Below are 27,751 nucleotides of genomic sequence, written 5' to 3'. Positions count from 1 at the left end.
ATCCATGACATTCTTATGAAGTATTTCAAATAATAGGTGGTTGCCTTAAATTCAAATATTCCTATACACATGAAACAGACACCGGAAGTTTTATTCCAAGCAATGAGGACAACGGGGTTAACATTAGCATGGTTACTTTTCATTCACCTTGTAGATCTATGTTTGAGGCCCCTTCAGTACTGCATTGTTTCTTACTCTAATCCTTAACCATCCAATACTTGGAATTGAGAAATCACATTCACAGTATTAATATTCAAACCTATGTTAAATTTCTTTGCCATTTCCTCCATGCTTGGTTTATCAGTTTCATTAGGTGATTTCTCTAACTCCAAACTGCATTGGTTAAAGTCACTGCATGCTAATGTGTCTTCCTCAAATAATATTTTGTTATTCCAGATAAAAATAATTACTAAGAACTTTACGTTAGAAGAGTTTGGATGAACCAAAATTGACAGCTACTCTCTCTCTTCTGAGAGATACTTTGAGGGAAAATATTTCACTTGTAATCAAATCTAAAAGATAGCTTAAAGGGCTAGTGCTATGGTGTAGTGAGATAAACTGCTTGCAACACCTGCATCTCATACAGGAGCGCCTGTTCAAGTTCCTGCAACTCTGTTTTTGACCCAGTTCCCTGCTATTGTACCTGGAAAGGCAGTGGAAGGATGGTCCAAGTACTTGTGCCCTGTCACGCAGGCGGAGACCTGCATGGAGTTCCTGGCTCCTGGCTTTGGTCTCGCTCAGACCTGGCTGCTTTGTTCATTTGGGGATGAACTAGCAGATGGAAGATCTCTCTCTTTTTGTCTCTCTCTCTCTCTCTGTCACTCTGCTTTTCAAATAAAAAAACTTTAAAAATAGCTAAAATAAAGGGCCACATTCAAAAATTTTGCTGCATTAAATTCATAATTCAATAATGGGGGTATATTTTTAATATGAAATGAATAAATACATATTTATACAATCTTAATATGAGGTGCTTCTTTCACCTGAGTCGCCTTTTTCACATAGTTTTTTATAGACAGAATCCTGGAAAAAGCACTTGGCTGAATCAGAAGCCAAAATTCCAGCATGGCTCACACCTTACTTCTCTCAGTTGCAGTTTCTTCACCAATAAAACTAAAAGAATGGATCTGAAGAACTCAACTTGCCTGACTCAGCTGCTTATGACACTCTGAGTCACATGGACATTACAGGACGTCATACGAAATTACAAGAGAAGTGGCACAAAGGAATAATATTAATAATGACAATGAACATTCCACTTAGATGCAAAACAATGATCTAAATGACTTCATTCTTAATACAATCCTAGCAGGCGGGTAAAACAGTATTTTTATTATTATTATTTTTATTATTATTATTTATTTGAAAGAGTTTCAGAGAGAGAGACAGAGAGAGAGGACTCTATCCACAAATGGCTGCAACAGCCACAGCTGAGCCCATAGGAAGCTAAGAGCCAGGTGCTTGTGCTGGGTCTCTCACGTGGGTTCAGGGGCCCAAGGAGTTGGGCCATCCTCTGCTGCTTTCCCAGGCACATTAGCAGGGAGCCAGATCAGAAATGGAGCAGCTGAGACTTGAACTGGCACCCATATAGGATCCTGACACGGCAGGCCAGGGCTTTAACTTGTTGCACCACAGCACCGGCCCAAGGGGTAAAACAGTATTATGTCCATTTCATAAATGAAGAATTGAGTTCAGAGAGTTCAAGTAACTTCCCAAGATAACTCAACTGGTAATCTGCCTAGTAAATGGGAAAGTTGGGATTCAGATCCAGAGGGGCTGGCTCAGAATTCATACCAAATTTATGTTAATTATCGATATAAATTTTCTTAAAATAATAAATTTTGGAAGCATTCTGGAAATTTAAAATCACTTTTTCTACTTCCAACTACATATATTATTTACTTCACCTGTGACCAAATATGTATTTCCTTGGGCACATGTAAATGGGTCTTTTTCTGGACATGCACACAAGATACAAGACTACCGGACTCAATAAATATCTTGACCAACAATAACTGACTCCGTTACGAAGACGGTGAAATGTACAATAAGTAAGCAGCCAGTGAAAAAGGAAATCAACATTTCGATCTGGTTTGTTATCTTCGACACTGATTTTTAAATTCTCAGGAGACTCATGGTATTTCAACATCCTAGGTACTGTGAAAGCAGTCAGCTTAAATGATATGTATTTCAGTCACCATTTCCAAATGTACAGTGCAGGAAAGTGGAATATATTTAACCGCAGTGCAAACAAAAGCAGTATTTTAGGAGGAAAGTATAGGAAAAGAGAATCACTTCACTGATTTGCCAAGGGAATTTTAATGTTACATGGAGATATTTTTAAACATAATTTTTTGTGACAAAAATCAACCATGTGAAAATACACAAGATTAAAACTCATTTGCTTTCACAAACACTACATTTGTTATTTGGTAGTTGAACATCTACTCCTATAATTGCAGTTAATTAGACATCCAGGAGAGATCTGCTTGTACCGTATCTATAGTAAGTGCCATTTGTCTGCTACAAAATGGAAGCTTGGTGCTTATTACAAGCATATTACTTTACCATGCTTTTCTTAATAATTAAAAATATCATCATCATCATCACAATAACTGTTTCACACATGCCAGTCACTGTGCAAAGCACTCTGTAGTCACTACCTCATTTAACTCCCACAGCGCTGAGTGAGGCAGAAAATATGAGAGAACCTCAAAAGTTCCTGGAAAATGGAATTCAAAGATAAGTTTATTTTGGTGCCAGAAAAAGTTGAAATCCATGCATATGAAAAGTCTTTTAAAAAAGTTTATGGAAAATGTGTAAAATGAGAAAAATCATGCATGGATTTTGAAATGCTTTTGCACTAAAATAATCTGAACTTCTGGTTCCATTTGTCCATGAACTTTTTGAAGTAACTCATGTCATTATTCCAGTTTTACAGATGAGGAAACTGACTCTTAGAGAATCAGGAACACAGATGCTTAAGTAGAGGTTAAGGAACCTGCTCTAAATCTTATAGCTAGCAAGCAGCAAGTGACAGAACCACACTGGGCTTTCTCCCCAACAAGTATATGAAATAATGAAACTTGCTTTCTATGAAAACAATTCATTTATGCACTTGTTAAATAGATATTTACAGGACCTGTGCTAGGTTCTATGGAGAATAAAACAAAGGCCATGAAGACTTCATGGTCAAGTCAAATTAGAAGGATTACAAAAGAAAGTTAATTCAAATTAGGTAATCAATCAAATAATGAGTGCTGACTTAAAAACATGGTGCCAGAAGACAACCTTCAGAACACAAGAGGGTTGTCTTAAACTCCAATCCCTAACCCCTTTAACTGAACAACCCTTTGTCGCTATTTCTTCTTTGGACACTGAGTCTGGCCAAACTTCTGAAGGCTCAAGGCTCAAACGTTTCCTGAGACTCATTATTACTTCTTGTCATGAATTACAAATACTCAGGATGCGTCTTACCTTCCCTGTCAGAATGAAAGATCATTCAAAACAAGCACATTTATTCCAGAGCTGAAATGACACCGATTCCTTGTTAATCTCCCAAGGTGATGTTCATCATGTTTGTTTAACATGGAATGAGGAATAAATAAAATGCACAGCCTAGATACTTTGGAGTCTTCACTTTCATATAAGTTTTAGATCAATATTTAACTGAAATTCTGCAAGTGTTTATGGCTATCAGGTCATTTCCTACTCAGACTGGGAGACTCAATATCCCTAATAAGGCAATTCTGCCCAAATAGATATATAGATCCAATTCAAATCAGGATTGCAGCTAGAGCTGTGGCATGGTCAGTTAAGCTGCTGCCTGCCATGCTGGCATCCCACATAAGTGCTGGTTCAAGTCCCAGCTGCTCTGCTTCCAATCTATCTCCGTGCTAAAGGCTTGGGAAGGCAGTGGAAGATATCCTAAGTACTTGTGCCCCTGCCACCCACTGGGGAAACACACATGGAGTTCCTAGTCAAGCCCTGGCTGTGGCAGCCATTTGGGGGGTGAACTAGTAGATGGAAGATCTCTCTCTCTCTCTCTCTCTCTCTCTGTGTCTCTGTAATTCTGGCTTTCAAATAAATAAATAAATAAACAAATAAATGTTTTTTTAAAAAATCACAACAGGCTTTTATTTTTGGTAGAAATTTACAAGTTGACTCTAAAATTTATATGGAGGAATGGGCATTGTAGCACAGCTGGCCCAACACTGGCTGTTGTGTCCATTTGAGGAGTGAACCAGCAAATGGAGGCTCACTCTATCTATCTCTATCTTTCTCTATTATTCTACTTTTCAAATAAATAAATGCTTTATAAAAATTGAAATAAAAAATCTTATATGGAAACACAAAAGATCTAATAGCCAAAACAATTCCATAAGAGAGAGCAAAAGGGAGAATTGATGCTATTAGATTTAGTCTTATTACAAAACCACAGTAATCAAGATAGTGTGGTACTGGTGTAATAACAGACCTATTTGACATGACAGGATGTAACTGATAGTTTAGTAACAAAGTTTTACATTTACGGTGACCTCAGGTTCAACAAAGGTATGTAGGCAATTCAATGTAGAAAGGATGGTTTTCAACAAATGGGGCTAAGATAACTGCAAGAATTTCAACCACCATCTCACAACACACAAAATTAATTCTAAATAGATCATAAAAACTGGAACTAGAAAACTGGGAGAAAATACAAGCCACTTTGTATCAGGCAAAGATTTATCAAGGGGCCCGCACTGTGGCGCAGTGAGTTAACGCCCTGGCTTAAAGTGCCCGTATCCTATATGGGCGCCGCTTCGAGTCCCGGCTGCTCCACTTCTGATCCAGCTCTCTACTATGGCCTGGGAAAGCAGTAAGAAGATGGCCCAAGTCCTTGGGCATCTGCACCCACGTGGGAGACCTGGAAAAAGCTCCTGCATCCTGGCTTCGGATTGGCGCAGCTCCGGCTGTTGCAGCCAACTGGGGAGTGAACCATCGGATGGAAGACTTCTCTCTCTCTCTCTCTGCTTCTCTCTCTGTGTAACTCTGACTTTCAAATAAATAAATCTTTAAAAAAAAAATCTCTTCAAAATTAGAAACTTTTGCTTTTCAAGACTCTATGAAGAAAGGGTTTTTAAAAAGATACAGATAGGAAGAAAATATCTATGAATTATTTATGTGATAAAAGACTTGTATCCCAAATATAATGAACACCCACAATTCAATAACAAGACCAAGAACCCAATTAAAAGTTGGGCAAAATATCTGGATACTTCACTTAAAGCATACATTATGTTAGCAGACACTTTGAAAGTTGTGCATCATTAGTGAGTATAAAAATAAAAATTAAAATCTTTTTGAATGTCTGTGAACAGAAAGATACTGATGGTAGCACGAAGGAGCAAGCATGTAAAGAAACTGGAACTCTTCTGCACTTTCAAAAACAGTTTGGGAGTTTTTAAAATCTGATACATAGACTTTCATATCACCCACAGTTCTACTCCTAGTAATGTTCCTAAGAGAAATGAAAATATGCTCATCTGCTTATGTCTATGCAAAGACATATACACATTCATGGCAGCATTATTATAATAACCAAAACCTGGGAGGCCAGTGTGGTGTAGTGGATGAAGCCATCACCTGCAATGCTGGCATCCGTATGAGCACCAGTTCTCATCCTGGCTGCTCCACTTCTGATCTGGCTCCCAGCTAATATGCCTGGGAAAACAGCAGAAGATGGCTCAGGTACTTGGGCTCCAGCACCCACATAGGAACCCCGAGTGAAGCTCCTGGCTTCAGCCTGGCCCAGCCCTCACTGTGACAGCCATCTGGGGAGTGAACCAGTCGATGGAATATCTCTCTGTCTGTCTCTCCCTCTCTCTCTGTAACTCTCCCTGAAAATACACAAATAAATCTTAAAAACAAAAACTAAAAACAAAACTTTGGACCAAACCAAACATCTATCAATTTGTGTTAGGATAAACAAAAAGTGGTATATCCATACAAGAAAACACTACCGTACAATAATGAAGAATAAGGTACTGGTTACCAATACATGCTACCAGATGCTTGGACCTCAAAAACATTATAAGGTGTGAAAGAAATCGGACAAAAAGCTACATAACGTGTGATTCCTTTCATATAAAATTGTGCAAATCTGGAGAGAGAGGAATTAGAGTAGGGACCACATAGGCCTGGGTGGAAGCAAGGATTGGCTGTAAACAACTTGAGGGGCCTTTTTGGAGTGACAGAAATATTTTAAAACTGGGCTATGATAATGATTGCGCAACTATAATTCACTAAAAATCAATGAATTGTATATGTTGAATGGATGAGTGGATTTTTGAAAAGCAGATCACACTTCAATATAAGTCTTTTTTTAAAATGAAAGTACGCTCTCATTCACATTGCTTGAGAGTGTCCAATGTTGTATCCCAGGATGATGTAGTAATTACATTCAGTATTTTAAAACCCTGATTATTTTTTAAGAACCACATCTCATTATTCTTAATAATGTCCATGCCATTGATTTCTAGTAAAATAAACATTTGTGTATACTGAGTCTTCACTATTTTCCTGTAAGCATATACAAGTACACATGTCCTTGCCATAGGAAATGTGAGACCACCTTTTTAAAAATAGCAAACCATTTTCAGTGACATATGAAACAGATACTTTCTCCTGTTTTTTGTAAATTTTAAAATTTTGTTACCAGTGGTTTCTCTTGCTGTGTTGAAATGTTTGTTCCCATACAGTCAAATTTATCTATATTTTATATAGCTACATTACCACTTCTGTATTTTATCTATATTACAGTTTCTCTTTTTGGTGACATGACAAGTTATAGTCCTTTGAAAGATCAATTATCAGAAATCTTGAGTATTTAGTTAAGCATTCCTACACCAACTCCAATGCTACTGGGCTTTTCCATTTTAAGAAAACAGATAAAGCCTAACTTCATATTTAAAGCAGATGCATTTTTTGTCCTTAAATATTTAAGTATGAAAAATATTTCCATGTACATGTCAAATTCATGGAAAATTGCCTCATTAGAGAATTTCTGATATGCTACACTAGACATTTATAACAGTTTTAATAATAAGGAACTGGAAAAATAAGAAGGATGTGAAAATGTATTTATTGTTGCTGATCCCACCAAAACTGTGATTCCAGACCTCACTGGCCAGTGCTTCAGACCATGAAATAATGGCATGACCACTGCAGTCATTTGTGGACATCTGACCAGAACAGTCTAGAACTGTTAGTCACTCTTGGTTCCAACCGCACCTGAGTTCATGAATGTTATCTTTTATCAATACCCCTGCCAGTCCATTCACTTACCATCCATTATATAACAGAAAAATCAACTTTATTTGAATCTTACACAAAAACAGATTATTATACACTGAAGAACTCTCACGAAGTGCTGCTTCAAAAAACCCTGCAGTAGTTATTAAAAAATAATCTCTGGTTTATCTGTGACTATCACACTCAAGGACATACATAAAACTTAAAAATGAAATGTCATAACATTTTATATTGATATGGATATTATGGCCTTGAAGTTGTTTAGCTGAGGCCTGGTCATGTTAAGATACATTCAGAAGAGGTGTTCAAATGTTTGATAACATAGAATGACTGATTTTCCATTCGTATATTTAATGCCATCCACACTCTAAAGACCAGCCCAAATGTAGCTTTCTTTCCTTATTCACCCTATAGCCTTTGGAATCTATAGATCATCTATACCTTCGGGAACATATACAATAGCCTTAATGTCATTCAACTGTTTTGTGTCTGCCTGTCATACCACTTCACTGATATAAGCTCCAAGAAAGCAAACTCTGTGTCCCTACAGCATTAAAACAGTGCTGGGATTCTGGAAGTTTTCAGTAATTTTCTTAGTACCACTCCTTGCTCTGCAGAACTCAGATGTTCACTAAACAACACATTTTTTTTTGTTTTCTAGAAATAGGTGACAAACGGAGCTAAGACTGCAAAAACGTATCATGGGGCACTTTTGAAGATTAATGCACTGTAGAACAGGCAGTTTTGCGATCAACAAAAATGCTGTAAAGTAACTTCTGCAGTGACCCCAGCTTTAAAGATCTTGAAGAGTGATGCGTGGCTTGTTTCTAGTTCTTTCTGTTTTTCCTTAAACATCTCTACTTAACAGTGGTTTCTAATGTCAGTTTTGTGAACTTCAAGATTCCATGTGGCAGCTCTAAGGTTTAACTGCTGCACGACAGCCATGTTTAATCTGTGGCTGCTCCTGCCAAGGAACTAACCTAGGTCTTTGGATTCCAGGTGAAAATGAAAAGCCTTCCTAATATTCACAAAGAGGCTTTCTATCTCTGATGTCCTTAAGGATGACACACGGGTACCTGAACACAGGTTTGCTCCTGGTCCCAGGACTTGTCAAGCTTATTTTGTCAGAGTTCTGTCTTCCATTGAAATAAAACCCAGACCAAAATCCCGTACTCTATTGCTCTTCTTCCCTCAATATGCTTGAAAAATGTGGACAGTGAGAAATGAAAAGTAAGAATTTCACCAACTCTAGCCCTTAAACAAGAAGGAAGGTTTCTACCAAGCCAGGTCCACATCTAATCTATTGTTTATCTAAACATTTATTAAGAAATCCCAGGTAAAGAGATGGCCCCAACTCATTCTATAACCCATTTCTTGATGGTTAGTTCTTTCAGTTCTACTAGAAATCTCAACCCATCATTTATCCTTGGATAAAATTCTGAAAATTGTGACAAAATTTTACTATCCTCATTCTAGCACACTGGGCCTAGAAAAACAATATTCTCATAAAAATTTAAATAGTGAATCACAAGTATAAGTACTCTCAATATGCCACCCATCATCTTAAACCAGAAGTCCCTTGGGATAGCCTAAATTCCTCTTGCTCCGTTTATCACTAAAAGGGTAAGTAATGGCTGAGAGGAAGGACTTGGGGCTCCACAGCTCCTGATCAAATCTTTGCTATTTACTATTGGCGGCTCAACCCGGAAAACACTGCTCAAGGTGCTCTGGGGCTTACAGGAGACAATGCAAGTCAAGCTGCACAGCACGAGGCGCACAACAGGTGCACAACAGTCTTTTAGGAGTTTAAAAATTGCTTTAATGTTCATGTTTTGAAAAAAAAGGAGCACATACGTTTCAACCAAATTCTGAGTAACGACAGATAAGCAGGCAAAAAGTTCCTGAATTTTTAAAACTCCATTAGTTTCTCAATCACACACACACACACTCACACACACTCACTAGCACACAGTCTTTAACTGATAAAGGTTATTATTTGTAATTTTGCTTCAAATTTAATACACTCTGGTTGACACGGTTGGAAACATTGGGGCAGGCAGTGCGAGGGTGCGAAGCATTTTCTTGGTAACCGGCCATCACACAACATGTTTTGGGGGGGGGGGGGGGTTGGAAAGACCCCTCCCCTCCAGGGGACAAAGTGTCCCTGGGCAAGGCACTTGGCGTCACGGGCCTGCGCGGAAGGGAACGCAGCACGGAGGGAGCGGAAGAGGAGACTGACATGACCCCAGTGCCCCCTTCACAAGAAGGGCGCTGTGACTCCAGGTCGCCCAAGAGGGCCTGCTGGCCCCTGACCTTGGGCCAGCCACACTGGCCGCCCGGCGCTCTTACGTCTCCCGCGCCGCCAACTCCGCCGCGGCCGGCGCGCGCCGCGGGCGGGTCCAGGCCGCCCCGGCCCCGCCCGCGCGGTCCCCAGCCCTGATTGACACTGGAGTTGGAACATACGGGTCTGCGCGGAGGCGAGCAGGAGGGCGAGCGCTATTTTAAACATGGCTTTCCCTCTCCCCGAGCCCCAGAGCCGCCGCGGCGCACCCAGCCGCGGGCGCAGCCCTCACGGGAACACTCCCAACATCCGCGCGGGCTGTTTTCTGTACTTAGCTTCAGCTCCCCGTTTCGATCTCGTACCACTACTTGTCCTCTCGCTGCCTTCCCTCCACGCTAATCAAACCTGCCAGTTGGCGAAGAGGAAACTCTCCTCCTGAAAGGGAGGGGGGTCGGGGATGGGAACGCAACACCGCTTTTGCTGCTTCTCGTCGGAGCTGGAAACCATGCCCGCGAGAATGAGTTCGTAAAGCGGGGAAGCCGCGTCGCCAGAGGGAAAGTAACAGTCAGACATCGATGAGGATGTCTGCAACAGGCATCCGAAAACAAGCGTGGAGAAGCAGAGATTCCCGACGCCCGAGTTGCTACCGCGCGCGCACTGTGCGACCCACCGCGATGACAGGATTTGTTGTAAGCACAATTGGAAGGCCTTCGAAAATCTTTTCTCGGTAAGACTTACCTTTCGCTTCGGCATAATGGCTCTGTGGGTGCAGCCCAAAGTAAAGCAACGGGCTGGAACTGCTGGCACCGCCGCTGGATGCTGCCTCCGCCGCTGCAGCTGCTCAGGCGCAGGGTACGGCGAGCCCGGCCTCCCCCGACCCGCACCTCCGCGGCTCCCTCCCGAGGCCCTCCACTCGCTCGCCGCCCCGCTTCTCCAATGAGGAGCCCGGCCAGCCGGCCGCGAGGCCCCATTGGCTGAGGCAGCGTTCTAAATTCCGGGCGGACACGCCCACCTCCGCGCGCACGGTACGCGCTGTTGTAGTTTCCACTTGACGGAAAGAAAAAAAAAAAATTCTGCCTGGCGACTGAGCATGCCCAGTTCAACTGGTCTCTCCCAGGCCACATAATCTTGGAGCTTCATTGTTTTGCTGTTCCTTCTTTGAATTGTGTTAGTAAGAACAGTGCTCCTGTTGCTAGGGAGGAAAAAGAGTAAGAGTGAACACACCAACTTTGTAATGTAAATATATACACTGTAGGAACTTTAGGCATTTCTAGCCGCAGAGGTTTGTCGTGAATGCTACATGATGATGGAGATCCTTAAAGGTAGGACAACGGGAAGAGTGTGGCAATCTGAAGATCTCATTTCCCCCTTCTAAATGTTGAGTGAAAGTAGTCCCTAATATGACTTAGGTCTAATTGTCTAATATTTGTGATTGCTAGTCACTCACTACTTCAGCCAACTCCACGCTGGACTTGAAGCTGGTTAGGATAGATTTAATTGGGAAATAAGGAGAAAAAACGAACAAAGTAAGAATGTTTGCTCAAAGTTCTGTAAGGTATTAAGTAGGTTTTGCAAAAGCATTGCTGAATTCGTTGCATGAGACCAGTTTTACCCCGATATCAAAACTAGTGATAGACCGCCAAAGAAAAGAGAGCTATAGACTAATATCTCTCATAAAAATACACACAAAAGTAGTGAACAAAATTTTCATAAATTAAAATCAACATTAAAATAAATAATTTATCATGACCAGTGAAGTTTATCCTGGGCATGCAAAGTTGTTTTAACATCTGAAAATCAGTCAGTGTAATCCTCCGTATTAGCAAAATAAAGGAAAATAATATTTAAACAGCTACAGGAAAAATGCTGGGAAATTAGTAAGCAAATTGTGAATACATACAATGGAATACTATTCAGCAACAAAAGGATTAAAATAGTCCTACATGGATGAATAACAAAAACAAAATACTACATGAAAAATGCCAAATACAAAATACTATACTGAATGATTTCATTCATATGAAATTACAGGAAAAGTAAAATTAGTCTAGGTTAATTTCAAAATCTTTTTGGAAAGCAAGGTTCACATCATAGGAAAACACAATAAAGCCCATAACACACACACAAAAAAAGCCAAATTATTTTGGTCACAAAAGAGCTGCAAAACATATTAAAAACATCATCAAGCAGCTAGTTTTGATATTTTACTTTTTCTTCATTAATTTTCAGAATTAATGAATTGGTATCCTAGCAAACCCCAGAGGTGGTCAATGACTTTTTTAAAAAATATTTTTATGTACTCCTGGATATTCTATATTTGGTGTGCTTTAGTCTCTTAGTATTATGGTTTTTAATGCTTATTTTGTTCCACCTGTATTTAATAAGAGCCTTTTCAAACTACTAATTACGTCCTTTTGACATGGTTTCAATACTTTTAGATAGATTCCTTGCACAAAGGCATTTAGTGGATAGCAGTTCTTGTATATACAAATGAACTAAAATAAAAACAATTCATAGCTCTAGAGTTGGATAAAAAACTTAGAGGTTAATGATTGTACTATTAAAAATGCTTATAATTTGCCAGTGTTTGATAGTTTGAAAAGTCAACAAAGCTGTTTTGAATAGGGTATGTGGGAAAAAGTTGCTGGGTAGCACTTGAGATCTGGATTGAATTATTTCTCTTTATGGAGATAGAAAGGTATCACAGCAAAGTCTATTTTTCCCACCTCTGATGAAAAGTAACTCAGAATTGAGTCTTTAAATGGTATTTTCCAAGGCCAAATGCTCAATCAACAATAGTAAAGAACTGTGTTTTCACTACACATGATAAAATGTCTACAGTGAGATTGAAGCTTTCTAGTTGAATAAACAAAGTTGATTGTGAGGATCTTGAATTATTTGGGTCTCTTAGTTCACTTATAAGTGGTGAAAATAACAGCTTTAGTTGAAAAATAATAGCTTTGATGGTCTTTCCTTTGATATGGATTGCACCTGACGGAGAAGGCCTCTAAGGACTGGAGTGTTCTCCTGTGTACCTTTAGTAGCCTTTAAGAACTGAAAAAATCAGTACAACTCTCCACTGGTAGACCTGAGCATAATAGGAGTAGGCAAAGAGAATGATTTGGTAAATGGCTGGAATTCTAGGTTAAGTGATAATAAAGACACTTGAATGGAAATGAGCATGCCGCATGCAAGACCACTGGGAAATCAACCTGGTGGGAAGACACCAGATTGTTTACAATATTCTCCACTGCACAATCCTACTGCTTTATTATATCAACCTCTAGGAGAGTAAAGGCTCCCTTCAGGTTGTGTGCAGTGTATTAGCCTCAATCAACAATGGATAAATTAAAGGAGCTACTGCCTGAGGAAAAAAGAAGAAAAATTAGTGAACAAACTTTCCATCTCCAGTTTTTTTCTTCTCCTTTCTTATTCAAAACTATTGGAATCCTATAGTAACTTAGCATTTTTCAAACAGCAAGGCAAAATCACTTATGTTGTCATGACTATAGGAGAGAATACAAGGGAAACAAAGAGAAAGAAAAAGTGCTGATCATAAAACGTATGAGAGTATTTTACATGGTAAACATGAGTAGTATTTTATACAATTATTGTTTCCATTGTCCATACATGCACACACACACACACACACACGTGTGTGCTAGGTTGAATTATGAAAATATGAATTTTGGTCAGAAAAACTTACAGACATTGCACAGTGCTAATGAGTCATGTGGATCTTTTCCATTCTAGCAATTTTCTCTTCTAGAAGAAAGGTGTTTAATCTTTAAATCTTAAAAGGAAATTTTCAAAGGGAAGGATCACTTGTAAATCACCTCCCTCTTCTTTCGTCTCTTCTTCCTAATTTTAGAGAGAAATAGGCAGCCACCTTTTCATTTTAAAGTTTATTTATTTATTTGAAAGACAGAGTTACAGAGAGGGAGAAGCAGAGGCAGAGAGAAATCTTCCATCTCTTGGTTCACTCCCCAAATGGCTGCACCAACAACGGCTGGGCCAGGCTGAAGCCAAGAGCCAAGAGCTTCATCTAGGTCTTCCACGTGGGTGCAGAGGCCCATGCACTTGGACCATCTTCAACTGCTTTCCGAGGCACATTTGCAAGGAGCTGGATTGGAAGTGGAGCAGCTGGGAATTGAACTGGCACCCATATGGTATGCCAGAGGTGGCCTTACCTGCTATGCCACAGCACTGTTCCCCTTTCTTAAAATTTTTATGTATTGATTTATTTTGTCACCATTGGTTTTCATTCGAAGTAATGGCAAATTACTGGAGAAGTCAGACCTAGAATCTGTATATTATTGCTTCTGAAATCTTTGTAATTCCAGGTTAAGTTAAGGTTCTTCAGTAAATAGGCCAAAGAATTCCAAGGTGAGGAGTTCAGAAGTGTAACAAAACAATATCAAAATTAACAAATGTGGTAGCAAAAAAGCTTTGGGTTCACAGTGCTAAATTACTCTAGAGAAAGATCCCAGACAATGTTGTTCCCTTCCCCACAGATGCAAAGCCCCATCTTGAGATCACATCCACCTGTGGTTCACAGAGATAGCTAAGCAGCATGTCTCCTCAGCCAAGCATGCCACCATGCCAGCCCCAACCTCAACCTGGAGCATTGGCAAACTCACCGACTAGGAAAACTACTCTCCAACAAATAGTCCCACAAACCCCTGCAATGGGGGCAACTGGGAGATTCACAGACATCACCGATGTTGATTATAGCTGAAGAAGTTGCACAGACACTACAGCATTGCAGCTATGCAGAACCAAAGCCAACACGCCCTACATAACCTATACCATAGAGTGCATCTCCAAGAGAGTATTTCACTATGAAACCCATTCTATAAAATTAGTAGAAGTAACTTTTCCAATTGATATACAAATATCAATTTAGGAACACAGAAAGCCTAAAAAAGCAAGGAAACAATACTGCTAAAGTTATACAATAATTCCCTAGTAATAGACCCAAGGGAAAGGAAATCCGTGACATGCTGATAAGAAAGTAAAAAATGATCTTAAGAAAGCTCCACGAGACATAAGAGAATGCCTATAGAAATGTAACAAATTAGGAAAAGAATGCAGTATCCAAATAAGAAAATCAACAGAGAGAGATCATAAAAAAGAACTAAATCAAAATCTTAAAGAATTTAAGAATGAAGTGAAAATATAGTTTGAAAATATAGTTGAAAATATATTCAGCTTCAACAACAGACTAAATGAACCCGAAGAAAGAATTTCTGAACTTGTAGACAAGTCTTTTGAATTAACCCAGTCAGGCTGAGAGAGAGAGAGAGATACAGGAAGAAAGACTAATGAGACACCATTAAGTACATTATAAGCATTTTAAAAGTAGAAGAAAGTAGGGAGAGCATAGAAAATCCGTTAATGAAATACAGCTAAAAATTCCCAAGCCTTGAGAGAGATATAGACATCCAGATTCAGAAGGCCAAAAGGTCCCCAAATAGATTCAATCAAAAAGTAGCTTTTTGAGACGTGTTATAGTCAAAGTCACACAAGGTACACCCTTCCTGGGCATTATTATGTCAGTTATTGTACAAGCATATCTTGTAACTGTCTTGATGATAAAGAGTGTAGGGCATTCTGTGGCTTTCAACAGGAGCCTACATTTTGTCTTGCTAGTCTTCAATCAAACTTAACATGAGTGTAAATCCTTTACTCAAGTATGTTTTACACAGTTTTCCCACTCCCAGTCTTTTCATATTCAGTCTGCATTTTTTACTTCTCCTTCTTGTTGCTGCTGCTTAAACTCACAGGAATATGATTAATTTGCTCATTGTTGTTCCCAAATGACTATTTGGGGATGAATTAAGCATACTCCATAGCTAGAACCAGGAATTGAGCTACAATTGTTTAGTCATCATATTCTGCTGGTTAGGGTGTCCAGTGCCAAGAGCTGGCCACGTTCAAGGAGGGAAATTTAAGGGAGGGGAATCCCCACATGTCATGGTAAAGACACAACAAAGTAAGGAACCTCCCATCTCCCTAGGGAAAAAGTCACAAGCTGAAAGTTGTCAAAGACCTGTTTCAGGTTGTTGCAGATTTCTTGGGCTGAGTTATGCATTCTTGAAGGCTACTGTCATTGCCAGTATGCTCAAACAGAACCACAACCTGCCTTCTAACCTGGTGATCTTAGCTACCCACTTCTGATATCTTCTATATGTTTTCAAATCTCAGAATCCCCAAAAGCTTGTAAGAAACATCCACAATCCTACTTTGAGACTAATTGTAACATTCTTGCTTTTCAGAGTATATCATATCATTTTTCTTTTTCAGTGAAAGAAAAAAGTCCAGGTTTAGGAAATGAAAATCAAACAGATCGTTCTGGAAAATACCATATAGTAATTAGAGATGATTTTCATGTTTGTTTGATTAATAGTTATAGAATTCTCAAGCTCTAGGTAAGAGTTAATAGTCAGTAGAATGAGTTTTGCTACATCAGAATGAATTCTAGTCACAAGGCTACAAATTTTTACCCAGTAATAAGAAGTAGCCTGAAAATGTGCCACAGTACTTTTAAACAAATGCTTTTTGCTATTGTTTTCAAACATAGGCTCGTGTTATTTCCACAGAAAATCTTTCATATCTCTCATCTTTCCCCCACTTCTCATTTCCCCTCTCATTCCTACTTTTGCTCTATAGACCCTTAAGGAAAAAGCTTTTCCATTTTTCCCTTTTCCCTGAATAGTGTAATTTACCTCTTCATAAGTATTTTAAAGTTTTAATATTTTTTAAAGTAAATACTTATCAAAAGTCCTGAATTCTCAGTCATAGGCATGAATCAAATGCCAAGTCACTGAGCTATGATCACATTTTTAAACTTTTCAACCTTGATTTTCTTGTTGTAAAATCAAGAAAATAATGTTTATCTAAGGTATACACAGCTAGTTACCTCTCCAGTATTCATGATAGCCTTTTTCTTTACTAACATAACGCTATCTTTGGCATAGCTAAAACAAACAAAACTTTAGTTCCTGGCTCCCCTGCATCTAGTGGTTGCTATGTATTTCCATTTGGGCTAATAAAACGTATGCTGAAATCACAACTTGGTAATGTATATGCCACCTCTATCAGGCAGCAGACCAAGCTTTTGTCTTTGTTCCTCCCCTCTTTCAAATCCACAAGTTGTCAAAAATGTCTGCAGATTGATCAGCCATCTTATGGCTGTGCAAATGAAGGACACAAGTTAATGATAAAAGAGCAGAAAGACAGTTATCCAGGTCCCTGGACTGGCATGAGTGCCAGCTTCAGAATACTTATGTATGGAAGATAAACAGTATGTTTGATCATGCCACTGTAGGTCGGTGTCTTAGATATGTAGCTGAAAATAACCCCTACATGTACTACTCCATAGAATTGCTGTAAAAATTGAAGAAATTAAAATATTAAAGCAGAGGATTGCACATATACGTGAAGCATGATACTTATTTTGTTTGTAACAAGTACATTATATCTATAAGCACTTAGAATATAAAAAAGAGCACAGGAAAATTTTAACTTTCCTGAATCCCTATAGGCTTCATTATGAACATTTAGTGTGAACTTCTTAAAATTGCTCTAAATTAGAAGAGGATAAAAATTATAAAAATATATTTTTGTTGCTATATAGTGGTCTATAATATACTAAGGGATGGTAATGTTGGATCATTGCCCAACTTCATTTTTTGTGGTGTTCCTCCATATAACATAGATGCTGTACTCCCACTGCAGCAGGGATTCTGGGAGTGATTTGCATTTGGCTAATCAGATGTACTAGCATGAAATTTAGAAAATGTAGGTTAGGGGGAAGACATACTTTTGCTGTGTTTGTTTTTTCTGCTTTCCTACAACAACATTGGCAACAGTTCCAGGCACCAACTTAGTGGGTTTTGAGAGGCAGGTCTCCCTGCATCTACTCTGTAAGCACAGACTGACTGTAGCAAGTGTGACGTGTCTGGAAGTGGCAGTGATGGTGGCTTCCTGATTGAAAAAGTGTTTTTGTTCTCATAGAGTTCTGCTCCTAGTGAAATTGCAGAAAAGACATCCTACTTTGATAACCAGGTTCTGGATGATTTGGGGAGATTTTCCTGAAAATTATTTAGTACTCCCAACTATCTCATACGTTGTTGAACCCTTGAATCCTTCTCTCTTTATATTGTATAGAGTGGATTCTGTTCTCTGCAACTGAATCCAGGACTATAGAAATTCTACTAGTGTTGCTTACATTTCCTGTTAGCGCTATGATTATGCAAGCAGATGTTGAGATGGAGACTGTGTGTGTGTGTCCTTGAGTGATCATGGTGAATAGACATTTTTGAAGACCCCACCTAAGGACATGGAACACAACTGAAAAAAATAAATCTCTAATTTAATCTGCTGAGATTTGTTAGAAATTTGTTTCCACAGGATTATCTATTCTATTAAAGTAGCAAAGCACTTAGAACCTTGGAGTGGAGTCCTCTTTTAATGATTAAGTAAACCCTTAATCATGTAACATTGCTTTAACACCTACCCTGCCAGGGGAAATCAAGAAAGCTATTACTGAAAACTAGAGGAATGGAAATCCATGTTCTTAGGGGTGAAACATTTGGTAAAACTATTTGCCTACTATAAATTGGAAGGCAATTACCAAAGCACACCTAGCTTTAGGGAAACGTTATTACTACTGCTTATTGGTGGCTATTAGCTGCATTTGACAAGATTGTAAGAAAAAGGATAGATTCAGAATAAGAACTGGTAAATTTGTAAGGATAAATAAAACAAATTAGAGAGCCTGAAGAATGGGGAATTGGCAATACAAGTACTTTTCAACCAGATTAGTCAAAACTAAAATTTATGCTTTGAGTCACAAAGGCCTATAAAAATTCATTTTTGCAGCAAGAATCAAATCACTGATCGTGGATTAGTGTGTGGTGCCTGCAGTCCTTTTCAATTGGACAAATGGCTCAAAATCGCTTATACCAGTTTAGGGAAGAAAGTGTAACACTCAACTGCTAAGCTCAGGAAACTGTGGCAGGAATGGGGTGGGAGAAGAGAGAGAGAGAAAGAGAGTTAGAGAGACACAGATAGCAAATAAATATATCTACAAAGGGAAAATGGGAGGAGCTAAGAAGTCAGTCAAGTCTAAGTTCCTAAGATAATTTTACTGCTAAAAGAGGGTCTAACCTAGCTATGAGTGTGGCTTTTTTGAGACTTAAAATGACCCTTGGACTTCCTAAATTCTTAGAAAGGAATAAAAGTGGGAAAGCAGTTCAACCCCCTAAGGCAGACATACTCTTGAATGCCTACTTAAAACCTTGCCAATGGATGCCCTTCCAAAAGGAGAATCCAGGAATCATAGAAATCGATGGAAAGAGCTGCCCCTCTTAAGAAACCCACATGGAGTCTTTTTTAAGAAATATGCCTTGCCTTCAGGTTATGGAGTCCCAAATTTCTGCCCTGCCTAATATTGAAATTATTATAGGCCAATAACTTCCAGGTGTTGCCTATTCCTCCTATTTTAAATATATTTATTGAAGTTATTTCGATTGTGATATACTGCTGGATCATGCCTGTGTGTATTTTGGGAGGGTAAGCTCTCTGGTACAAGAAGAGAGATATATGAACCTGCTATGTCTTCATTATCTCCTGCTATAAAGGCTTTCATGAATCACCCAGAAATTCTAGGCTTTGAGGTTGGGGCCATCACTACAACTTCTGACTTAGATTTCCTGGGAAGGAAGTAGGTGAATGAGTTTGTATGCAGATTGGAAAGCAAAAGAAATATTTCCTGCCAAGAAAAGATAATCACGTGATTATCATTAGTACTAGCTACCAACTGTTTATGCTTTACTCTTTCATGACCAGATTGTAATTATCCCTTTTTAAAGTTAAGCATAGATATGTAACCAGCTTTGGCTAAATAAGTGTGAAAAGAAGTGATATATGTTTTTCTGAGTACCATTTTAAAAGATTGTGGTTAAAAACACACAACACAAAATTTACTACTTGAACCATTTCTAGATGTATTCTTCAGCAGTGTTAGGCACATCTGCATTGTTGTGAAACAAATCTCCAGATCCTTTTCATCTTGAAAAACTGAAATTCCATAATAATCAAACAACTTCTCTTTTTCTTTGCCCTTAGGCCCTAGTAACCATCTTTGTATTTTCTATCCTATGACTTTGACTACTCTAGGTACCCCATAAATGGAATTGCATAGTATTTGCCTTTTTAAAAAAGGTGCCTTGGGGCTGGTGTAGTGGGCAAAGCTGCCACCTGCAGTGCCAACATCTCATATGGGAACTAGTTTGAGTCCTGGCTGCTCTGCTTCCAATCCAGCTTTTTGCTATGGCCTGGGAAAGCAGTTGAAGATGGCCCAAGTGCTTGGATCCCTGCACCCATATGGGAGACCTGGAGGATGCTCCAGGCTCCTGGCTTTGGATCGTTGCAGCTTTGGCCATTGTGGCCATTTGGGGAATGAACCAGCAGATGGAAGACCTGTCTCTCTCTCTCTTTCTCTCTCTCTCTCTCTCTCTGTGTGTGTGTGTGTCTGCCTCTCTGTAACTCTGACTTTCAAATAAATAAATACATCTTTTAAAAAATGCCTTATTTCAATTAGTATTATGACCTCAAGATCCATCCTTGTTATAACAAGTTGCAGGATGTCCTTCCTTTTCAAGGCCAACTAATATTCCATTGTTTGGATATGCCGCAATTTATTTATCTCTTTATCCATTGGTGAGCATTTGAGTTGCTTCTGCCTGCAGACTGTTGTGAATGGTGTTGCTGTCCTGAGCATCATCATTAAGAATCAGTGTATGATTCACTATCCTCCTTTTTCCTGGGACCATGAGCAAGGAAGCACCTACTGAGATGAGCTTCTCTTAGCCTGGGTTCTTGCATTATTAAAATAAGCATAACTGACCCAAGATGGACAAACAATAGAGGGAGTGAGAAATAAGCATGTGTTATTTTGACTTACTGAAATTTGGGGAGTGTTTTCCAGTGAAAATCAATGTTTTCAGGTTTAAAATTAAAATTTGACTAACAACATTTTTGAAAGAATTTTGATTGAGACTCACATAATAAGGAAGGTGTCTGTATTTGAGTCCTTTACTTGCTTTGTGTCCCCCAAGTTACACCTTCTGTGTGTGTGTGTGTGTGTGTGCATGTGTGTTTTGGAGGGAGAGTAGTATAGGAATGTAGAGAAATCCCCAATCTTCTACTCTCATTTCCTCTCTGTTTACCTGGTTTCTATGCTTTGAATTGACAACTTTATTGCACCTTTGGTTTTGATAATATTTGATATGGCTGTAGATACCAAAAACCCCAATTAACAATTGCTGAGAAGATAGAAATTAGTTTATTTCTCTCATATTAAAAACACAAAACACAGTGTTGATATGATGGTTCCATGACCCACTGGAACACCATCACCTGTCTCATTAATCTGTCATCCTCATTATGCCCCTTCTAGATCATGTTTAAAGATGCTTCATCTACCTTCATTCCTCACATTAGCCTTCTGACCAGCAGGAAGGATAACAGAAAAAAGACCATCTCTCCTTTTTTTTCAGATGAGAACAAGTCTATATTTGGTTAAAGATATGACCACAGCTCATAAAGAAATAGTTAAAACAATATGTTCCTGGGTTTGTAACATTAGTAGATGTAATATGTATAAAAATAGTATCATAAAAAGAAAGAAAAGATAATAGAACTATGTAAGTATAGCATTTCTGTATATCATTGGAATTATACTCTGAAGGTGATTCTGTTAAGTGGAAGTGCCTATGGCAAAGAGCAGCCACCTTAAAATCATTCAAAAATGCAGTGAAAAACATCATTTAAATAAGTGAAAAATGCTACATTAGAAAATACTCAATGAAAAATAAAGAAGTAAAGGAGGAATGGAGGAACAAACAAGATGACACATAGAAAACAAAAAATAAAGTGCAGATACAAGTCCGATTATTTCAATCATGATATTAAATGTGAGTGTGTCAAACAATGGAATCAAAAAGTAGAGATTGGCAGAATGGATAAAAAATGACTCACCTATATGTAGATGCAACCACAAGAAAGCTGAAATAATTATAATAGAAGATAAGATAGACTTTAAAACAAAGCTATTACTAGAGATGAAGAGGGAAATGCTCATATAAGAGATCAAAAGATTTAAAAATATACAATATATATGTATCTAATAATAGAACATCAAAATATATGAAACAAAAGTTACAGAAAAAGAGAAATAGATAAATAATAATAGTTAGAGACTTTAACACCTCACTTTCAATAATGCAGAGAGCAACTAAATGGAAGAAGACTTGAACAACACTGTAAATCTACTAGAACTAAAAGACTTTCATATAATTCTCCGTCCAAGAACAGAATAGGAATTTTTCTCAAATGCACATAGCACATTCTATAAAATAGACTATATGCTAGGCCATAATACAAACCTCAGTAAATTTAATAGGACATAAATGATCCAAAATATGTTCTTTGACTACAGTGAAATGAAACTAGCAATAAAAAGCAGGGAAAATTAGGAAGCTTACAAATATGTGGAAATTTTTTTCTTTTTTTGACAGGCAGAGTTAGACAGTGAGACACAGGGAGAGAGACAGAGAAAGGTCTTCCTTCCGTTGGTTCACCCCCCTAAATGACTGCTATGGCCGGCGCACTGTGCTGATCTGAAGCCAGGAGCCAGGTGCTTCCTCCTGGTCTCCCATGCATGTGCAAGGGCCCAAAAACTTGGGCCATCCTCCACTGCCTTTCCGGACCGCAGCAGAGAGCTGGACTGGAAGAGGAGCAACTGGGACAGAATCCGGTGCCCCAACCGGGACTAGAACCTGGGGTGCCGGTGCTGCAGGCGGAGGATTAGCCAAGTAAGCTGAGGCGTGGGCCAAATATGTGGAGATTAACACACTCCTTAATAACCTATGAATCTATAAAGAAATCAAATGGGACATAAGAAATATTGTGGTAAATGAAAATGAAGGTACAACATACCAAAATATATGGGATGTAGCTAAAGAAGTGCTTATAAAGTTAAATTTGTCTGTAAATAAAGAAAAGATCTAAAATTAGAAAGATCTAAAAGAAGAAAGATCTCAAATTAATAATCTAAATTCCTCTTTAAGAAACTAAAAAGTGGGAGAGCAAGGTAAATCTAAAGCAAGACCCTCATTAAGGCAAGTTTCTTAAGTTGGGTATATTACTTCAATTTACTTCCCATAGTAGCATTTAGGTGTATCAAAATATCAAAGGAACCTGAGAAACACAGTATTTTGGGCAGATATTCCCAGTTGTTGGTAAATGACATGGAGATTCTATTTCTGAAGAGCAGGAAAATTGGTATTGAAATAGAGCCTTTTCTCTGAGAGATGGACATCCTACTTCCCAGGCTATACCTGTGACTATTTTACCTTTTATGGAAAAAAGGGATGTTACAGATGTAATTAAGTTAAGGATCCTGAGATGGAAGATCCCAGACTATCCAGGTGGATTCAATCTAATTAAAGAGATATTGAAAGGAAAAAATTTCCCCAGCTCTCATCAAAAGAGAGATGTGACAATAGGAGGCTCAGATAGACTTTATGAGAAACAGACTTGAGGCACCATTGCTAGCTTTGAAGATAGAGAAAGGAGGTCCTGAGCTAAGGAATGTAGGTGATCTACACACCTTGGGAAAATATAGGCATGGACTTACCCCCTAGGATTTACAGAAAGAATACAGCCCAATCAACATCCTACTCAGCCCAGAAAGCCTTTGTCAAACTTTTGACCTTCAGAACTGAAAAATAATTGAAAAAAATTTTAAAGAATTTTTTATGCCAGCAATAGAAGACTAATACAGCTTCAGTGCTATCCCCCAACCAAATATCTGCAGAATCTATTTTTTTCACACATGGAATAGACTCAGCTCTGTCCAAGGGAGAATCTCTTTTTTTAAGATTTATTTATTTATTTGAAAGGCAGAGTGACTGGGGGGAGGGGGGTATGGAGAGAGAGAGAGAGAGAGAGAGAGAGAATCAATCTTCCATTCACTGATTGACTTCCCAAAGGGCTGCAATAGCTAGGTCTGGTCTAGGCTGCAGCCAGGATCCTGAAACTCCACATATCTCCCACACAGGTAGCAAGGGCCCTAGCACTCAGGTCATCCTCTGCTACTTCCCAGGCATATCAGCAGGGAGCTGGAGAGAAAGTGGAGTAGCTGGGACTCAAAGTGGTGCTCAATAAGAGATTCTGGATTAACCTGATACACCACAAAGCCCCTGGAAGAAACTCTTCAAAATCCCATCCACCTCTTCCAGTTAGTGTCCAGTACAAAGTCCAAGACCACCAGGAAATATTTAGTCTTTTTCAGCAGGTTTGGATGTGGGCAAGTATACTGCAGTAGGGTAGAAAAGACTTTGTCTAGCAAGAATTCTTTGATTGGTGGACATCTCAGCCTAGACGACAGGTTCTGCTATTCAGGCGGATTTCGTGTGCCCCCTTCCTACCTCCTGCCTCTGCCCCCTGGCCAGTTCTTTGCGTTGCATTCTCCAGGGTCAATCTGGAGTGAGCATTGAAAAGTTCATTTTACTTGGAAGCCTGTCAAGCTTTGGTGTCCCACTTCTTCCTGGTGTAATTTTAACGCCCAAGGATTTCTTTAGTGGTTGAAAAATTTTTTGGGTTTCCCAAGTTTTGTGGTTTCTCTGGAAATATACTTCTCCCAAACATCGGGTCGGCATCCAATTTATTTACACTCAGTCAGTTCCGTTTGTAATTAACAATAGGCAGATCTTGTCCAGACAATTTTTAAGCCTTAGGGTCCTTCTTTTCAATATAGGCTTCTACACTTTTTCTGTCCCTCTTTTGCCACAAAATGATGACTACCTCCAAAGTATAGGAAACTATAGACTTGGGTAGGAAGAAAATATTTTATTTTGATATTTGCTAGTGTGTTGACACTCATTATCTGGCAGACAATTGTTAATAGAAATTGTGTAAAAAATTAAGACTTGGGACCATAGCTATGACTGTTGTCTTCCGAGCATACCACCTGCTCAGTCCTGAAAAAGTCAACATTAGAAGACTTTTAGTCATTACTTTTCAAGCTTCAGGTAGGTATCCCTCTCTTAGCCAAGCTATATTCTTTTCTTTCTCTGTTTTTACACCTTTCTGCTTAATTTATCTTTTTTTGCATGGATTTGTAAAGGTAGGAAGACGTATCCAATACACGCCTACATTTTATATCTTTGCTACCATTTCCCCTGCCTGTCAAAGTTTCTGTGGCCACTTCACAAACAAATGCTTGCCATAGAATAATAAGGATCATCAGTTTCTCAGTTTGCTTTTGTTTTACTATCCAACTACTTCCTGGCACAAGAAGCTCTCGCTTCAGGGAAATTATCATTTATCAAATAACTTAAGGAACACACAAGTTCTGCCTAGCACTGAGTTTCTACAACCTGTGTCCCACACAGGGTCAATGTCTAGGGACATTAGATAGTAGAACTCCTAACTATATCTTTAATCTTGTCCAGCATTTTAAATAGTTTGACTAACATCTCTTCCTGGGCCAATGAGAAGGTTGCTAATGAGGCTTCACATTTGCTGTTGACTGTAAAAGGAAACTGTAAAAAATTATAGTGCACGGGTACATATCAACTGAGTTCTGTACCAACTGAGTTCTGAGTGTCAGTAGACTTTAAAGAGTTCAGCCCCCAATCTGAGAATCAATCCCTGTGTGCTGGATCATTGCTTTCTTTCTTTCTTTCTTTCTCTTTTTTTTTTTAATCGTTTTGGCTGCCTTCCCCTGTATAGAGACATTCTTCTGAGTAAGTTGCTTAGCATGCCGGTGTCTTTACACAGCAAAGTGTTCCCACCTCAGTTATGGGCATGCCCCTCCTTCCTTATTAAACACATCAAGTCCTTATACCCTATTGATTTTTCCCTGCCATCAAGATGGCAAAATTGAAATAGGATTCTGCTTCAGTTAGGATATTACCAAAAATGTTACCAAAATTTTGAAAGAAATCATTCAAAAGTTATTTTTCAAGAAAGGAAAAGCTATTGAAAAATTAATGTATTTATTCAAAAAAATTTTTTTTAATTTTTTAAAAGATTTTATTTATTTATTTGAGAGGTAAAATTACAGACAGTGAGAGGGGAAGACAGAGAGAGAGAGAGGTCTTCCATCTTCTGGTTCACTCCCCAAATGGCCTCAATGGCTGGAGCTGAGCTGATCCTATCCAAAGCCAGGAGCCAGGAGCTTCTTCTGGGTCTCCAACATGGTTGCAGGAACCTAAGTGCTTGGGCCATCTTCTACTGCTTTCCCAGGCCATAGCAGAAATCTGGATCAGAAGAGGAGCAGCCAGGACTAGAACCAATGCTCATATGGGATGCTGGCATCACAGGTGGAGGATTAACCTAGTGTGCCACAGCGCTGGCCCCAAAATTATTTTTAGTATACTCAAATGTAGATGTTACCTTGGTATGAGAATATACTTCTAATTTAGTTACTAGATATTTTGCTATGGCTGACAATTTTCTTTTTAGCACTTTACACATAATTTCTGTCAAATTAAATAGTAAAACATAAACTATTTTTATTTAATTTGCAAGGCCCAGCTTACACACAAAACTACTAAAAGCCATTATAAACAACAACCACAAGGCCAAGAACAATCCATAACAGTACACATGCCATGTTCTCACAAGGTGACTTTAAGATCATGCCATTAAGCAAGAAAAAAGTCCTTGATTTTCAACCTTTTATGTGTCACAGATTTGTAGCATTGATTTGGGTCACATTTTGTGTACCTTTCATGAATTATATGTCAATGCTGCTCATGTGATACCTGAAAAAAACAAAACAAAACAAAACTTCAAACCAGAGAAACAGTATTATGTATTAAAGATTGAGATTTTATCAGGATAGGATTAAGCTTTGGAGGGCCACATATTGTTGTAATATTGACATTTTAACATTTTGCCCATTTGACTATAATAGTTCTCCATTAAGAATGCATAATGTAAGTAAATTGAAATCATTGACTAGAAATATTTATAAAATTGCTATTCTCAATACTTGTAAGTAAGTTGTATTACCTCTTGAGTTGTGTAATTTAGCTTTTTTCCTTCTAACATTGATTTTATATGGAAAAGGAATAATTCTCCCCTCTCCCACTACAAAAATGTCTCTAATTGAATTATAGAAGTCAATGACGCAAAGCTCATTTATCAGAAATTCACATTGGAAGACACTTGTCATGGGGAGCTCAGGGATCATTTTGTGCTGTGGTGTCCAGCCTGAGATCTTTGAATAATTAAAAAGAAAGTAATGGGGTTTTAGGAGTTATTTTTAATATTTCTAAATCCCTAGGTGAAATCATCTTCATGTTGGGTTTTTCTCTGTAATGTGCTTAGTAATATAAGTCCTTGTTCCATAAAAAAACAGGGCATCAAATTGTTGTTTAATTACCGGGTGAAATTGAGCTCCCCTTACATCCCAATCACCTATACTGTAGTCTGCTTCGCACAGCTGCCCTCATTTGTTCACCAGCTTTCCTAACTCCCCTCAGACATTTGTTGGAACTTTATGAAACAAAGCAATGAAGCAAATACTACTAAATATGAAATTTTTAAATTTAATTTATTATTTATTTTATTTTCATGTATTTCATATATACAGATTTAGGAACATAGTGATACTGCCCATCCTACCCTCCCTCCTGCTCACACTCTCGTGCGTCACCCTCCTCCCTCTCCCATTCTCATTCTTAATTTTTACAAATGTCTATTTTCAGTTTATTTTATATTCATAAGATTAACCCTACACTAAGTAAAGAGTTCAACAAAAAGTATGAATAAAAAGCATCCTTCCTCAACAGTAAGGAAAAAGGCTTCAAACAATCATTGAATCTCGAAATGTCAATCTAACTCCAGTACATTACATTACATTATAGTACAGTATATTACATTACAGTACAGTACAGTACTCTTAGTTACCACATATCAGGGAAAGCATATGGTAACTGTCTTTTGGGACTGGCATATTCCATTAAGTGTAATGGTTTCCAGTTGCATCCATTTTGTTTCAAAAGACAGAATTTTTTTTTTTTTTTTTGCTACTGACTAGTACTCTGTAGGGTGTATATGCCATAATTTCTTTTTTTAAAGCTTTATTTATTT

At 38.4% G+C, this 27,751-nt stretch overlaps 1 protein-coding gene and 1 long non-coding RNA gene across 5 annotated transcripts in view; one reads left to right on the top strand and one right to left on the bottom strand.

Annotated features, from left to right (window-relative positions):
* Positions 1-10,423, bottom strand: part of HMGN3 (high mobility group nucleosomal binding domain 3) — a 31,436-nt gene extending 21,013 nt beyond the window's left edge. For all 4 annotated transcript variants that reach the window (XM_008263133.4, XM_008263132.5, XM_008263134.5 and 1 more), the window contains exon 1: positions 10,313-10,423. In XM_008263133.4, the coding sequence (XP_008261355.1) occupies positions 10,313-10,327 (15 nt within the window). In that variant the 5' untranslated portion in view covers positions 10,328-10,423. The remainder of the gene's footprint in view (positions 1-10,312) is intronic.
* The window catches only part of LOC127493017 (uncharacterized), a 45,330-nt gene continuing 27,317 nt past the window's right edge, over positions 9,739-27,751 (top strand). Inside the window, exon 1 of the long non-coding RNA XR_007922912.3 lies at positions 9,739-10,301. This is a non-coding gene — a long non-coding RNA (uncharacterized LOC127493017). The remainder of the gene's footprint in view (positions 10,302-27,751) is intronic.

The sequence above is a fragment of the Oryctolagus cuniculus genome, chromosome 5 (assembly GCF_051225735.1).
Source record: "Oryctolagus cuniculus isolate XC-2025 breed Fujian yellow rabbit chromosome 5, ASM5122573v1, whole genome shotgun sequence".
NCBI lineage: Eukaryota > Metazoa > Chordata > Mammalia > Lagomorpha > Leporidae > Oryctolagus > Oryctolagus cuniculus.
Note: the sequence above shows the minus strand (reverse complement) of the source record. Positions and strands in the feature narration are given on the sequence as shown.